At 42.4% G+C, this 15664-nt stretch overlaps 1 protein-coding gene across 1 annotated transcript; it reads left to right on the forward strand.

Annotated features, from left to right (window-relative positions):
* The first annotated feature begins 281 nt into the window (after positions 1–281).
* Positions 282–14002, forward strand: LOC124158699 (homeotic protein deformed-like). The gene is made up of 2 exons (XM_046533940.1): positions 282–1587; positions 12528–14002. Exons 1-2 carry the CDS (start codon positions 411–413, stop codon positions 13793–13795), a joined length of 2445 nt encoding a protein of 814 aa, XP_046389896.1. The 5' UTR covers positions 282–410; the 3' UTR covers positions 13796–14002.
* The last annotated feature ends 1662 nt before the right edge of the window (positions 14003–15664 follow it).

A 15664-nucleotide genomic window follows, 5' to 3' on the forward strand; every position in this document is an offset into this window, starting at 1 on the left:
GCATCACTGTTGGTCATCATCCCCATGGCAAGAGCAAACGTCATGTCCTCATGAGTTCTTCCGTCAAACAACCTAAACGTAAACGACCCTAGTTAGTAAATTTATCGCCGGAAAAAGATAATGCTCAATAGGAAACAGACTGGCGTTGCCGTAGGTGGTTTGCTTTGCTGTTTAACCGCTCTCGTCGTCAGACTTCTGCGGCATTGTCTTTGTATACTAAGCTATATCTACTTCTCATTCCAGGAAAAATCAGCTCGGGAGTGGTTGAGGATGGAGGAAGGAGCTTGGGGGAGATGCCGGCTGCTTGCCCACTGACTCGTCCTTGCGTCATCCTTCGCAATCGGGGACCTTGAGGGGGCGTCAGCGTTGGGGACTCGTCCGCGTGTTAAGCCGTCAGCGGAGGCGGGGAAATGGAAGCCGAGGTGGAAGGGGAGGCAGTGGCGACAGCCGAGTCCCTCGGAACCGCGGGGTGCCCTGGAGACGGCGGGGGCGAAGTCCTAGACGCAGGAGAAAGGGTTGCACGGGAACCGTTCGCGGAGGAGGAGGGGGAGGCGGTCGCCGTGGAGGGGGCGGGAGTCGAAGTGAACGGCGGGAATGCCTCCACCCCCGATGACCACTTACTCGAGGGACAAGTCGAAGCCAGCACTCATTCCTCGACGACTTCAGAGCAGGACGGTTCGGAGGACACGCTCATAGGATTCGAAATATACGCGGACGAAGAGATGACCAACGGACTGGTGACGGGCGTTCCCGGGGGCGGCAGCGGGCGGGTGGAATACTTCAGGGACCGCATCGCCGATTATAGTTACCAGAGCTGGGAGGAGTCGCCGGCTCCACCCGTGCCCAACTTCACAGTCGGCGGATATTACCCGACGTACATACCGCACCAATTTCCGCATGGTGCACCATCGCAGGAGGACTCTTACCAATCATTCCATAAGGGTAACGTGCCGGTGTCTGTGGCCAATTACGGGTCTTATGGTGCGGGCACAATCGGTGTCGATTTGGTGGGGTCGGGAAAGGTGGGGTCAACGGTTCCGGGGAGGTACGGAGATACTGGTGTATACGGGGATCACATATCTCAGCCAGTGAACGGTTATCAACACTTCCCGATCGTGCATTCGCAAGGGGACGTGTTTTGCCACACACCGTCCGTTGTCATCAGCCACACAGGAAGCGGGGCACCGATCGAGCAAGTTCCGCGGTCGCAGTACGACGGAGCGCTCTCCAGGGCCTTCAGCGTCAACGGCAGTGACCCCATCCAGCATCCCTGGAGTCATGCCCCGATGCAATCGACCCAGTCGATTCCGAGTGGAGAAACGGTTTTCAGGAGACATCAATGCCTGTCACATGGTTTCTGCGCTTCCCCTAAAATCAGCGAGAATCAACTGTGCCACCAAGAGGCGGCTTCCAAAGTGCAACGGTGGATGAGTGGCGATGTCGCTGCTTCTTCGGGGAAAGGATTATCCAAAAGTGGACCGAGAGATGAGAGGGCATCGAAGAGTAAGGCTTCATCCTCAGCCAAGCAAGGACGACGGCAGCCATCGCAGGATTCACGCAAAGCAAACCCCATTACTTCCTCAACCAGTAAGTACTACGTTATTATGATCTTTCAATGACTAAAATCCTAAACATGAAAGGTATTTAATCTATGTTTCTGAGATATTTTGATGCCAAGTACCTCAATTCTTCAACGTAAAAATTCAGTGCCAAATATGCATCTACAAATTATGGCTTATTAATCGATGAATATGAATGATAAGAATTCAATTTTTGATAGAAACTTTTCACTGCGTTAAGTCCGCAAATTTATGGTTGCTATTGTTTTTTCTCCTAGCATGATTGTGTACTCAGTCTATAGAGTGGGCTCGGACATCTATTTGGCCATGAGAAACAGATACTTATAAGAATTTTCTGAAAAGATTGTAAGATATAAACTATACTTTTTACCTGGAAATATTAACTTATAAATGCAATGAAAACATTGCGTAAGCGTCAACATTTTTTCAAGGCAGCAATTTAATATCATATAAGTCGATGTTTTGCATGGAATTAAGCATACCCATGCTTCATAAGAGTTGTCTCCAGCGTGAGCACATGTTTGCTTAATGACTTGCATAACTATACTCAGCATAGGATGTTGATAAATATTCAGCAGCCACCGACTGAACGTAATAGAGATGTAAAATTGCGACGATTTCTTGCGTGTATGTATTGATTTTCAAATGTTTAAATTTTTTAAACGAGTGATCGCGTTTGCTGTTCCGTTTCGTTATCGAGTATTAACGTCATATTTTTGACAAGGCAGAGCATGATCTGGATAGTAACTCTATCTAAATCCTCATGCATCGATGTAGGTATACCAACTGACGCATTAAATTTGACTGCCTTCCTTGAATGTTTACCTTCCTTGAGTAGCAGCAGAAATTGCTTGACGTGAATTTTTGACAGCTTTTCCTTGAGCATGAAATTCCGCATGGTACTATGAGTCAACACATATCCCAGATATGGAAACTCAAATTCTTGCATTTGGCATGCTTCAAAGCAGCGTAAATACCACCGAACAAATATAGTATAATCATCTGAATTCATGTAATCGGAAATCCACCTGCTGTCAAATATATGAAATGACTCTTAGTGCAGCTACTATTTAAACGCCGAAGAAGTTTGGAAGGAGCAGAATAATATCTACATTTACGACATCCCTATTACGCGCACGTAATTTTGGATGGAATTTTTGTGCTGGACACACTAATAAGAATCGAACATTGTGTGCCTGTTCAGGGTGTACCATCGCATTGTTAGCACAAGCGGAGCAATTTTAATTGGAATTATTCACTTGGCAGGTAGACCTATGGTGGCCGAAAGTGGGGCCCAGATCTTATTTTCATGAAGCCGAGTATGATAAAAGCGACAAAATCAAAAAGACGAAAGACTCGTATTATCCAACTCTTAATCCATTTCTTTTTACCTTTGACCAAATTAATAAATTTTTACATGCTTTTGTAATCCTCGCAACATTTCTATATGCAAAACTTTCTATTCTAAGCCAGAAAATCGACCTAAATACCTTCTAAATTCGGCAATTCAAATACTGCCATATTCAAACTATTGGTATTTGATTAAATGATAATTTATCCGTTGAAAAAAATGCGCTTTCGTACAATGTCATACTGCATGCTCAAATTGGGAAGGTTAATTTACTCGATAGAATATTTAGTGACCGTATGTATCATAAGAAAAAAATGAAAATTTGTAGGAAAAAGATGATATGCTATGTTTTTTTTTGTTTATCTCTTGGTATCCTGTTTTTAAGTTAATATCTGATTGTTGAAAGCGTGCTGAGAGTTAGATGAATATTTTCTATTGCATGTTCTGTAAACGGGAAGAATGGATGGTTATCGAATGTTATGTGCGCTACCGCTCCGAAAATCCCTCGTGCTCACAATTACCAGCAATTTACAAGCATCGGCTATTTTCATGCGAACGTAATCTTTCATTTCAGCCATGCTCAATTTGTATCATCATAGGGCCAGCATCATCGTACGACAACATCACTTTGATCATGCTGACACCTGCGATTGCGTAACTTTGTCGATGGCACATGGGGATTTGTCGAGAAAATAGCAACGGGGTCATCACTCATACGCCGATCCTCCGCTGCAGTTTCAAAAGAACTTCCTGAGCGCTCAACCCTTTTCTTGGCTACTGCATTCACGTTGATCTCTCCCTTTCATGGTCACCTTCATTCCTTAGTCCCTAACGTGGCAGCGCATACACACACCCTTCAAGCCCATCTGAAGGCGTTCCCTCCTAAACTCCTGGACCGTTTCACCCGGCTGCATAGCCACACGACATGTATTAGCCCTCAACTACAGCTTCTCCTCATTCAGGTCCTGGCATCTGTGCCACAGAGACCAGGAGTTCAGTCTATCGTGAGGCTCGTAGTGGATCTGGTGAATTGTTATGAAGCTTCATGGAACTTTATTACTCTTGTCCATTCACTTTAGTTTAATTTCTCATTTAGTTGACATCCCACATTCCCTAACAATATATAAATTGCGTAATTATTTATCAGCACCTAATTGAATATTATACTTCGAAGTGGTTTTTTTTCAGGGAATTAGATAATGTATAATTTCGAAGGAAAAATGATTTAGGTGAAAAACTAACCAGAAAGGAGATTTTCCTCAGCAAGGATTTATTTCTGAGAAAATTTTGATATTTCTTTTACATTTCTCAAAAATATGTGAAAACCATATAACATATGAAAATAAACAATAGATAAAACATATAAAATCAGGGATATTATATACATCTACATAATACCCTGCGAGCCACCTCTAGGGTGTTTGGCAGGGGGTTTCATGTTTCGAGCAACGCTACCACTGAATATTGCTACCTTTCACCTCGTACCAGATGAGTACTGTTCCTTGAGTGCTAAGGTTTTCCCTGGGAATCATTTGAGAGAGCAGTTTTAGACATTCATATTGCATAAAATATTTCCCTTCGCGTTATCTTCTGAATCCATTCTGGCTAATTTTATTCATTCATTAGTATACCATCGTCTGAGATGCACGACTCAAGGCTGTAGTGGTAATATCGGCCCTATTTATCCTTATTAAATCATCAGTTTCATCAGTTTTCTCTCTTATCGTTTGCACCGTAGTAAGGGCTTTTAAATCCCTACGAACATCCCTAATACCACATTATTTATGGAATGAACATCAATTTCCATAAAATACGTGAAAGTTGGAGGAGACTTTTTCATTTCGCATATAATTAGGTATCATTTGCTCATTGAACAATATGAACGGTGTCCTTCTCCATAATAAGCACACTTTCCACGGAAGGAATAGGCCTTGCGTATCCAGCGACTTCTCTTCCGATGGAATTTGGACTGGGCTGGAAATATAACAAACACGGTGGGGAAAACACCTCTCTCGCCAAGAGATGCCCTTGTTTTTCACCTCTGGAAGCCAACCTTCGCGCCCGGGAGTAATGCAGACTCTTGAGGGTCAATGTCATCTATTTTCTTGTGCTCAGTGTTTTACTCGGCAACAGTGTAGAGAACTTTCCAGAAAAGTATCCAAGGGGACGCAGCAGACAAATTTAATCTCAATGGTCGCCAAATTGTAACACTCAATATTAGCATTTACTAATAGCACTTACTACTTTCCTGTCGAAGGGCTTCTTAATTCAGGATTCATTGCGTTGTCTGCATTTATTTTGGAAGCATTGGAAAAGTTTTGAGAATGACAGATTTGGTAACCTGAAATCATGATGACATTGCGGAAATTCGTATTTGCGAAAGTCGAGTCAATCATGCGGGATGAGTGCAAATTCCTTTCCAATGACTAATTTCGTCCATTGTGTTCAAAATTGGGTTACATGGGTATATGCAATGGCTGAATGTCATAACAAATGGAAAAAATATTAGGTTTAAAATACAGAATACTATTCATTTAGTATTCGGAAAACATTTACAGAATAAACAATGCATCAGCCTTGTTTATCTGATGATAAATTGGATTCTACTGAAAACCGACTATTTTAACCAGGAAAAGTTGTTAATAGGCTCAAAGGGATGTGTTTTATTGTGTATATTCACAATAGCTAGCGGTGTACCATGTGAAAGGATCACGACTACATCCTTGTTTGTGATTGTGGGTGATCGCAAGGTGATTTTATGGAACATTTCCCTTTGGGTAAGCGGTTTAAGAAAAAATTATGACGTACCTTCCGGCCGGATCCACTGACTTAACATTAAACTTCAATCTGATGTAGGTTTAATACATAGCCATAAGGATATCTGCGAAAAAATCCAGTTTAAAATAATATCTTTCAGTAATTCACCGCCTAATGCGTTCATTGTGGGAGATATCATTGTCTTTTTGAGCTGAATGACGAATAGATTTCACGGTGTTAGGCGAAACTTCGTCGATTTCGATTGCTAAAGAAACTGGCATAACCAACTAAGTTTATAATGTGGACATTTTTTAAAATTTTCTAATTCCTGTTTCATCTTTTGAGGACGTGGAAAAGACATCCTTTTTGCAATTCCTATGGTATTATACGTTAAAACCTGGGACAATAAAAATGAATGTGAATGCATCGTATTTAGCTGACTTACTTTCGCATGGAGAAGACTAGCTGTTCTCGTAGATCCAAAAAGTTGATAAGATGAGTAAAGGAGAAAGGACGGGGAGAAAAATTACCGTCAAATGATGTCATTTGGACAGATTGGCTCGTAAATAAGTGACATATTTTCAGCCACATTATATTTACGAGCAAATAAGTCCGCACAGAAAATAGTTTTCCCCTAAATATTTCCATTTAAGCTCAAATCGCAATAAAGATAAGTGCATTGCTAGCCAGTAGTCTTTTGACCTGAGATCCTTCCTCAGCAGAGAGCGAAGTCTGCGAAAAGCTAGGAAACACGGTTAATGACAGTGGGATAACTTATTATTACAACTACTCGGCTTAAAGCACTCGAATACAAACTATCAGGTTTCTGTTTATACTATAAAGAAAGTAATATCCGAGTTTCTTTATGGAGATATGATTAAAACTCAAACCAATTAACGATTGAGAATCTGCTATGCGTTATCGAAATGGTCATGGAAACTAACACGATGATTTTTGAGAGATGGTTAGTTTAAAGTTATGTAGTTGGAAAACGTATTGAAAAACTTTCAATGGCATTTACTAGATGAAAACTATTGCAGGCCTCTTTCATACATGTGTTGATGTATGCGTATTCAAAACAATATAACATAGTGCATACCAGAGTATAATTACGGTCGGTCACACACCCATGTGGTGACTGAAAGTGATACAACTCTGTCAGTGGTATGTTGTACAAAATGTTGGCTGTGAGAGTTCCTCGTACATTGATACTATTCGTAATAGATACAGCACAAGAAAGGTCGTTATTCTAGTGTCACTAAGCATGAAAAACCGCGGAAAACAAGATCTATGATTTTTTTCACTTTGAATTGATAATAGGTGCATCCTAACAAAAATGAAAATGCCGTCGAGCACTTGTTGGCGAGTTTCTGATGGCAATTGTACTTATTAAGGTAAATCACTCTTAACTTAATGGAGCCCAATACAGTAAGGTTCTTAAGCGTACCCACCAACAATTGTCAATGTGCGTTCTTTGGTAGAATGTAATTCACTCCATGCCTGCATAATTTATTTCAAATGCACCACCGCAATTTCGTAACTCATGTCCATGACAGTGTCATCGTTTTGTTAGGAAGATTGTGCACGACACGAAGGAAACGCAAGAGAGCCTCTGGTTTTGATTTTTTGTTTGCTCTGAGTTTCGAAATTCTTAGCTAGGTCACTCCCTAAGGATGTGAGACGGGGGAGGGGTGGTCGAGAGTGGAAGACTTATTTCGTGACAGACAGGGAAGGAAGTTTTGACTCGATTTTTAAAAGCCATCAGGTGATAAAATTTAGGTCAACGAAAATGCGAACGCGATAGTGCGAGAGACAATGATGAGTATTTTCCAGGAGCTAGACAAGTGCCTCCGATGTTTTCCATCTTTGGGTCGAAGAATCTTATCACCTGTCCAAGCGTCAAGGTTTTTCACTGCCGGGTGCCGTTTGAGTGCTTCCTTGAAGTGCAAGTTTCATGCAGCTCGGGTGATTTCGGAGTTTATCTGTATTTTGTTGTATCCGGAATGTTTTATAGTACTTTTTAAATTGAAAAGGCCTTCGTGAGAGGTGGATACGATACTACTTTCGGCTATTTCATAATTCTTATTTAATAAAAAAAACAAATGTTGTATTATAGGCATACCAATTTTTTGGTATGCCTAGTTGTTTTAAATTATTTTGTTAAGAAAATCGGCAAAATACACCCTGTTCTTAGAAAAAATTCTTCTATTTATACTTATTTCAAGAGATCTTGGATCATGTGGGAGTTTTTATGTTTCAGTCCCGCTACTCTCCCGCCACTTTCCAATTTTACCATGCATTAAAATGGCTGTTCATAACTGTTTACCGCTTTTGGCAGCGTTATATGGAGTAATTTAGACCAAATTTCTGTTCAAGTAAAGGGTAGCTCAACCGTTAAATTTTGTTCATTAATCAGTGCTTTGAAGGGACTCCTGTTTAAGGAAAAGCTGTGTAAAATTTTAATTATCGTTGTATTCACCCGCTGTCTCACTCGAAAGTTATGTCTTTGGGAAAGAAATTATATTGGACTGTTTCAATGGCCATGAAATATCTCAACACTATATTGCTCGTAATGACTCCATTCTGATCAAGGCGTAACTATGGGAGGGGGACGATGGGATGCATCCCCCCCAAAGTGTGTGAGAAATCAAAAATTCATTTATAAATCTTGTCTGGATTTGATATGTAATAACTGTATCTGCTTGAAGTTAAATTTTGACTGCGAAAATGATTTAAAATACATTTTCAGGCATGTTATTTTTGAAAATATTTCCTGATCTTTCCTGGTTTACCGGGGTGGTAGCCCCCACTAACTCCTCTCGTCCCCCCTCAAACCCTTTCATCCCCCCAAAGCATATTCCTAGTTACGCCTCTGATTCTGATTATAATGACAGTTGATGAATGATGTCTATACCTTCGCTATTCAAACGTACTGTATAGCTCAGAATGAGAGGATGGGCGCCCCATAGATAGAATTGTTGGGATATGGATGTAGACGCCGTGATGAGTGAGTAGAGAACAAATAGTATAACTCCATAAATTTTAATATTCGGAAAAAACATCTCGTTGAACTAAAAAACAAGAACAATAATATCCAGTCGGAGCATTAATTACAACAGCTGTAGACTGCTCCAGAAAAGGTTTGAAAGATAAACATATGTTTTTCTAAGGCTTTTTAAAATCTACATACTAACCCCCAAGCCTCCTCATTAGGCTTGCGGCGGGGTTATTAGAATACCAGCCGTTTACACATAAGAAGGAAATGCTCTAACGAAAATTATGTCTCGCATTTGTTAAAGTCCTTTATCATACGGGGTAAAAACGAATTCCAATACCTAAACTTACCGCAAAATATCTCTTTTAATTTATCGTTTCTGTCGGACCTGGAATTGTAGTGGAGTTCTTATATGATGTTCTCCATGTTGCTCTTAAAGATATCCCTTCTCAATTGCTCTAGCCATCTAAGGCTAGCGCGCTGGGAGATATATATAATAGCAAAAAATTCGCAAAGTGGTGACAGTTTTGTCACTCCTAGCATTTTAGGTTGTTCAAAACACGTAGTTTAAAAAAATGCTGCACCGATTATGAATTCGTAGGCGAGTTACAAAATAGTCAGAAAAAAACGAGATCCAAATTTAATAAACTAATTTTCCGGAACGTAGATATTGAAGAGAAAATAAAGCTATAGTTTTTTTATATTTCCAGTGGAGGATCGTAAACAATATCAACCACTACCTAATGCAGCACTCGTGACTTAGTCTGCTGATTGCAACTGTTTTTCAGAGGCGTGTCCTTGTAATGAAAACATACTCTGGAGAGACCGTGGCGTTCAGAGAGTCACCGATGGGTGGTATATTTCGAAGAAAACGCTGTTACAGCTTATTTCCCCAGTTCGTGCGAGCTTAAAAGATACTTCATGTATCGAGGCATCACTCTCGCCGCCCCGTCACACTTCAATTTGTCATGGTGTCAGGGCCCTCATCCTGCTGCACAATGCGAACGCCATATATATGACAGGAGATGCCTTCTGGGAAATTTTGGGAAGGATGGGAAGAGCTTGGAAGCAGCACCGATAATGGATACGAGTTTTCTGGAAGGGTTTCGTCCCGCGAAAAATAATAAAGAGATATTTTGTTGTACGGGTAACCTCCTAAATAGGTTTTAAATTAATCCAAGCGTACCGAATCAACGGAGAATGGCGATTTCCTTGAACTATCAACGAATGAGAGTGGGCATGCACCGTAGCGTAGGCCCAAAATACGCTGTCGTCATTTTATTAGCAGGAGGTGCTTAAAATGTGCTTTTCTACTTTTTTCTGCGACTTTGACCAAGAAAATCGATACCTGTGGATAGTAAATGTCTGAACTACGCCGTTTCAGTTTCCGTAATCATCAGGGTGAATTAAATGTTTTGTCATGTATTTCAGCTCTTCATAAAGGAATCTATGGATGCCTTTTTTTTAAAAAGATAATAAGTTTAAAAAAATTCACCTTCAACGGCAGGTGAGACTATTTTTCATGAGAGCATACATAATGGAGCACGATCCCACAGTATATCTAAAAATGTTCTTTGTTGTTATGTAAAGCAGAAATGAGCACTTACTTTTAGCATTTAGAGTAGTCGAGACAGCATCTAGGGAATCGTAATGGCTTTCATATTGAATATCTTGCAGCTTGGATACCGCTTGATCTTCCTCTAATTGATCCCCTTATTATCCCTCTCCTATCTCGTAGCTTGGTTAATCGAAAATATTTAGCTTTCGGCCCATTCCTATAATGCAAAGTTCATAATTTTGGCGAATGTTTTACATTTGCCTTTGAATTATTAAATTATATAGCACATACAGCAAGACTGCATATCAAAAAGCTACGAGCGAAGTCTCATGATTCTAATACACGGGATTAACATGTTTCCGATTGTTTGTGCATCGATTTGCGATGCTGAATCTCCGATTTACTCTCTCGCTGGATGAATGGCACATCAGTTATTTTTTTCCCTAATTTTCAAAGAGAGGTGTATTCAGTGTCTCTTCATTTGGAGACTATTTATGCCCCACCATACACGAGTTATCAGTCACTGACTTACTGGCACATGCAATACTCCATTAGCAATGAAAGTACTGAGATGGTGATATTATGACGTCGTGAGAAGCTGTTTGCTAAATAAAGGTTCTGCATTAAATAAGCCTTATTGGATATTATTAGCCACCATAATCCCTTTAAAGAAATAAGGAAAAGAATTTTGGCAATAAATGAATAGCACAACGCACCATAATTACAAGCGGAGGTTCTGGGGGGAGGGGGGGGGCTGCGGAATGCGCTCTCTGTATAGAGGGAAAAAAAGGGAATAAGTTGAGCGAGTCGGCTTGGAAGATCGGCGGGAATATGCTTTTCCTTTCTTTTTCGTGGGAAGTGGGTATCGCTATACTTCTCTCCCTCGGGAATATCCCAGACTCCCGTCCTCGCCCCGCATCATTCTTTTGTTTCCGCTATTCTTCCCGTATCGTTCTTTTGAACCAACTCCACCTTCCGGCGTCGAGCCTATGGAGCTCCCCCTTTTTGCCATCTCTCGCCTCCTCGATGAGAAAAAAAGAGGGCGGGAGAAAGAGGGTTTGGGCGGACCTCGGCTCTCTGCTCCTCAAATCTCCTCCACAGGAATCCACACCCTCCCCACCGCCACCTCACCCTCTCGCCACTCTTCCTTCCGTTTTCTTTTGTTGCAGCCGTAAGACGTTGGTTTGGAGGAAGGGGGGGGGGGGGGGGGGGGAGCGATAGTGAAGAAGAAAAAATAGGAAAAGGGCGTTTCGAGAAAATGGAGGGAGTGCTCGGGGGTTAGCGCCCGAGGGGGAGGGGGGGGGGGGCGCGGGAGGGAAAAAGTTCCTTTTCCTGGATCCGAGCGAAGGGTGCGCCATGCGCTCTTTCTTCCTTTCTTCCCGTCCCCCCCCCCTCCCCCAATCTCTCTCTTTTTGACTTTTGTTTTATTCATAAACCCGCTCGCTCTCTCTCCCGATGCCTGACTCCCCTCTGATGCCGTCAGCCCTCTAAACCTCGCCCTCCTCTCTGCTAGGCACCAAACATCCTACTATTCTCTCACGTGGCAATGCTCTTCCCTGCCCTCCGAACCCATCGAGAGTGTGGCAAGTGCGCATCTATGATCGCTGAATCGTTTTATTCGACTAGTGTTGGCGGAAGGGGTGGGCGTTGATTTTATTCCCAACGTGGAGTGCACTCATATCTTTGATTGATACCGTTACTTATGAGCATTCATGCCAATACGACTTTCAGTGTAGAAGGGAAAATGAGATAGATAAGGAATATAAAAAAAATATACATAATTAGCTAATTTTAAGTGTACATCTTTGAAGAATAAGCATAGAGTAAGAATATACTTACTCTACGGTACAAGGTAACGATACTGGGAAACGATTACTCGACTTATCGACCAGGTCCACGAGGCACAGTATTTCATCCTTCATTTTGTTTCATCACGAATTTTTTGGTATATTTCAATTTCTCTAAAACTTTTATATGATATTTGTATATCTTTAATTGTTAACAAAGAAATTTGTTCAGCGATTAGTAGGAGAGATAGTTTACAGAAGGTGATATTGCCTGAGTGAAAAGTAAACATTATTTTTTTAATAATCTTGTTTTGTTAATCACGTTTACAGGGTAGGATATTTTACTGCTCTAGCAGATAGAAAAAAATCTATTGGAGGTTTAGTCTTTTTATGATTCGTAATCTATTACAAAAATTTTGAGGAGGTTCATGATGATGTGGAGTCGCAGACGCCCACTATTACTGCGTTACTGATCAAGTATTTTTCTTTTTCGCTTCAGATTGCTTCGATGGAAGCAACCCAAATGGATTAGAGGACTCCTCGCCCAGCACGTCGAGCGCCTCAGCTATCTCCACCACATCACCATCTCCCAAGAGAGCCCGCACCGCATACACCAGCGGACAGTTGGTGGAACTAGAAAAGGAATTCCACTTCAACCGGTATTTGTGTCGTCCCAGAAGGATAGAGATGGCGTCCATGCTGAACTTGACCGAGAGGCAGATCAAAATTTGGTTCCAAAATCGCCGAATGAAGTTCAAAAAGGAGCAGCGAGGCAAGTCCGGCAACCCAGGTGATCCCTCATTGCCCGATGGTGGACAGGAAATGGTCCTTCATGCGTCCGCGGGCCAACAGATCTCCTCACCTCACCACATGGTGTCCTCGTCTTCATCCCCTGGTAGCTCCGTATCTCCATTTTCCCTCACCGGGGCATCACCTGTCACGGCCTCTGATGGAGCCACCAAATCCTACAACCCCGGAAATTTACCCAACGTTCTATCCGGAGCGACCATGGGTGGAGCACCGGACCAATCAAGTAACCACACCACTGAGAGCCATGGCAAAGAGCCAGATGAGCAGATTCAAAGCGATTTCGAGACGATAATGGCCGAAAGTCCCCGCGTACCCTCTCGGAGCCCAGATGGCGTGGATACTTTTTTCAGCACGAGTAACAGCGAATTGGCATTCAATAGCTCCTCTAACTTAGGTGGATCATTCGGTGCCGAAAATAGCGTCGTGAGCGACCAGTCGAGCACTGATTTTTCCGAGACTATATTCAACGCGAGTGGTTACAGCAAAACCGTCTCTGGAAGTCACGAGAATCTGGTGACTTCAACGGTGGAGTACCAAGGCGGCATCAAGGCTAATCCGTGCGGATCTGGTCACGTGCAGTATTCCCCGCAGAACGGTCAGTCGCCAAATTCAGCTACAACTTACGAGACGAGTAGGAACCTCGAAATGCCTGCGTTGGAACAAATTTTTCCGTCAGGTTTTGCTAACCTCAGCAAAGGCGGGAAAATGTACAATAGCCAACATTGGTCCCGAAAAGATGGTTTCCAGCAGTCGAGTTCTGATATCAACAACATCGTGAATGCTACGAAGGTGAATAGGGTGCACTACGGAAATCCTGGATTCGATCAAACTGGATCGACGAGTGTGCAGCGAAGGGACGAGCAACTTTGGCATCCCCATTTTGACGACCTTCTGATGCAATCGTCAGGAGAGAGACCTAGTAAGCAGTCGCCTCCCTCAAGTCTCATGGAACTGTGAATGAAGGCCGTGTGATTATATGGCAGTGATTTCCCTCCTTCGCATTTGCTCTGCTTTATTTGTGAGTGATAGTGTTATAAGTGGCCGAATGAAACTGTTGTGGGGTCATGGATATCAGTTGTTGTATTTTTGCGTGGTTGTGTAAGCTATTTCGCGAACTCAGAATTATTTTCTCCTAAGAGAGCATTATTAAGCTACTAACATGTAGAAAGTCATTGAAAAAGGGTCAATATATAAGCTGCGAGTGATTGATATGCCTACGCATCTAATGCTATGTTCTATCATGTTATTATTGGCGGTGAGTGTAAAATTTACTTAAGGATTTACAGGGTAAAGAGAGAGAGAGAAAGACTTATTTCATATTGCAGTACCGTACAAAGTATATTAGAATGTACCAAAACTTTATTAATATTGGAAAATGTTTGTTATAAATCATGTGTTCCACCCTTGCTGATTGCTTGGAGAGTGAAGTACTTATTTTTTACTTTTATTGTATAAATTGTGGAGTAATTTGAGATTATTTATGACAAAATCAGCAGCTTCAAATAAATCGAATACCAAAGAAAAGTGTTGCTTTTCCTTTCAATAATATTGTTCCACTAAACTGTTGCGAAATTACAATGCAGAATTGCCAAGAAGGGGAGAGAGTTAAATCATCTGTTAATCATTCCATTTCTATCAGTAGTTAGTCTGTGATATATGTATTTGTTTTCTTATATGAAAAAACAGCATTATGGCAATTTTAAGAATTCATATTACTGACGTTCGCATTCAAAGGTTTGCTTATGGCCGAAAAGTTCTCAGAAAATTAAATTGCGGGGAGATATTCCGGATATTGACCGTGAAACTGTATCTAGCTTAAGGCTACCTTTTGCGGTTTTTAATTCTCGCAGGCCATCAATCACCTTCACGAAACAAGGACTCGTCGGGGAGCGTCGGCTCTTCTACATGGGGGTTGTGAGGATATTTTTTAAACCACATAATTCCCTGATGCAGGACAGAAACGGATAGGAGCTCCAATTATTTCCGTGGAATTTTCATGCCAAGAACGAGAAGGGGAACGAGTACTACTGGAGTTACATCAGGGAATGGGTGACACTCGCCGAGGAAAAAGGTGAGGCGTGATGTGAAGTACGGCTAAGAAACAAAATCGGGTGTGGGGGTCGTTCGACATCTCATACAGTCCCTGTTCCGAATTGGGCGCACCCTGAAACCGGAAGAATGACTCGGTTCACTCTCTTGAGCCCCCCCCCCCCTGAGGTAAGAACGCGATGGAAATTTCGTAATTGCAAGGAGGGGGAAGAAGACGCGCTTAAGGAAGGGCTGAGCGCGGGTCGCCTCGGTCGCTCTTTTAAGGGAATCACTCGGCCAAAACCCGGATGCGATCCTAGCTCAGGAGGGTGGGGTGGGGGACAGGGTTTTTAGGGTCGGATGACGACGTGGGATTGGAGGGGAGGGAGAAAAGGGGGGGATGAATTGGAGAGGGGTTTGGCAGAGGGGTCCATGATTTCCATTCGCCGTCCATCCATCTTTCCGGGGCTGACAGTGGCGGCGGCAGTTGTCAACGCAGCGCCCTGCTTGTTGTAGCGATGACGTGGCGGGGTTGGGTGGAGAGGAGTAGGGTGTGGTAAAGGTCGAGGAAGGGATAAAAGGTGTCGCGCCGGAGGTGTGGCGGGAGTATCAAGGGAATCTCTCACTTGAGGTGCAAGGTTCTCTCCTTTGATGTTACCGTAGTGGCAGTTTACGTCGAGGGGAACCAGTTTTCCTTTGATTGCGAGAGGTGAATATGATCATCAAAAGTGGGGAGACAATCATTCAAGTTTAACATCACTCACGTCCATTTGTGTGGATTTTTTTCAATTGGTAGCG

Source organism: Ischnura elegans, chromosome 1, assembly GCF_921293095.1.
Source record: "Ischnura elegans chromosome 1, ioIscEleg1.1, whole genome shotgun sequence".
Taxonomy (NCBI): Eukaryota; Metazoa; Arthropoda; class Insecta; order Odonata; family Coenagrionidae; genus Ischnura; species Ischnura elegans.

Excerpts from the sequence above, each read along its gene's own strand:
- LOC124158699 (XM_046533940.1), top strand. The coding sequence starts at position 411 with ATGGAAGCCGAGGTGGAAGGGGAGGCAGTGGCGACAGCCGAGTCCCTC. Across the intron at positions 1,588-12,527 it reads CCCCATTACTTCCTCAACCA|ATTGCTTCGATGGAAGCAAC; the intron begins GTAAGTACTACG and ends TTTTCGCTTCAG.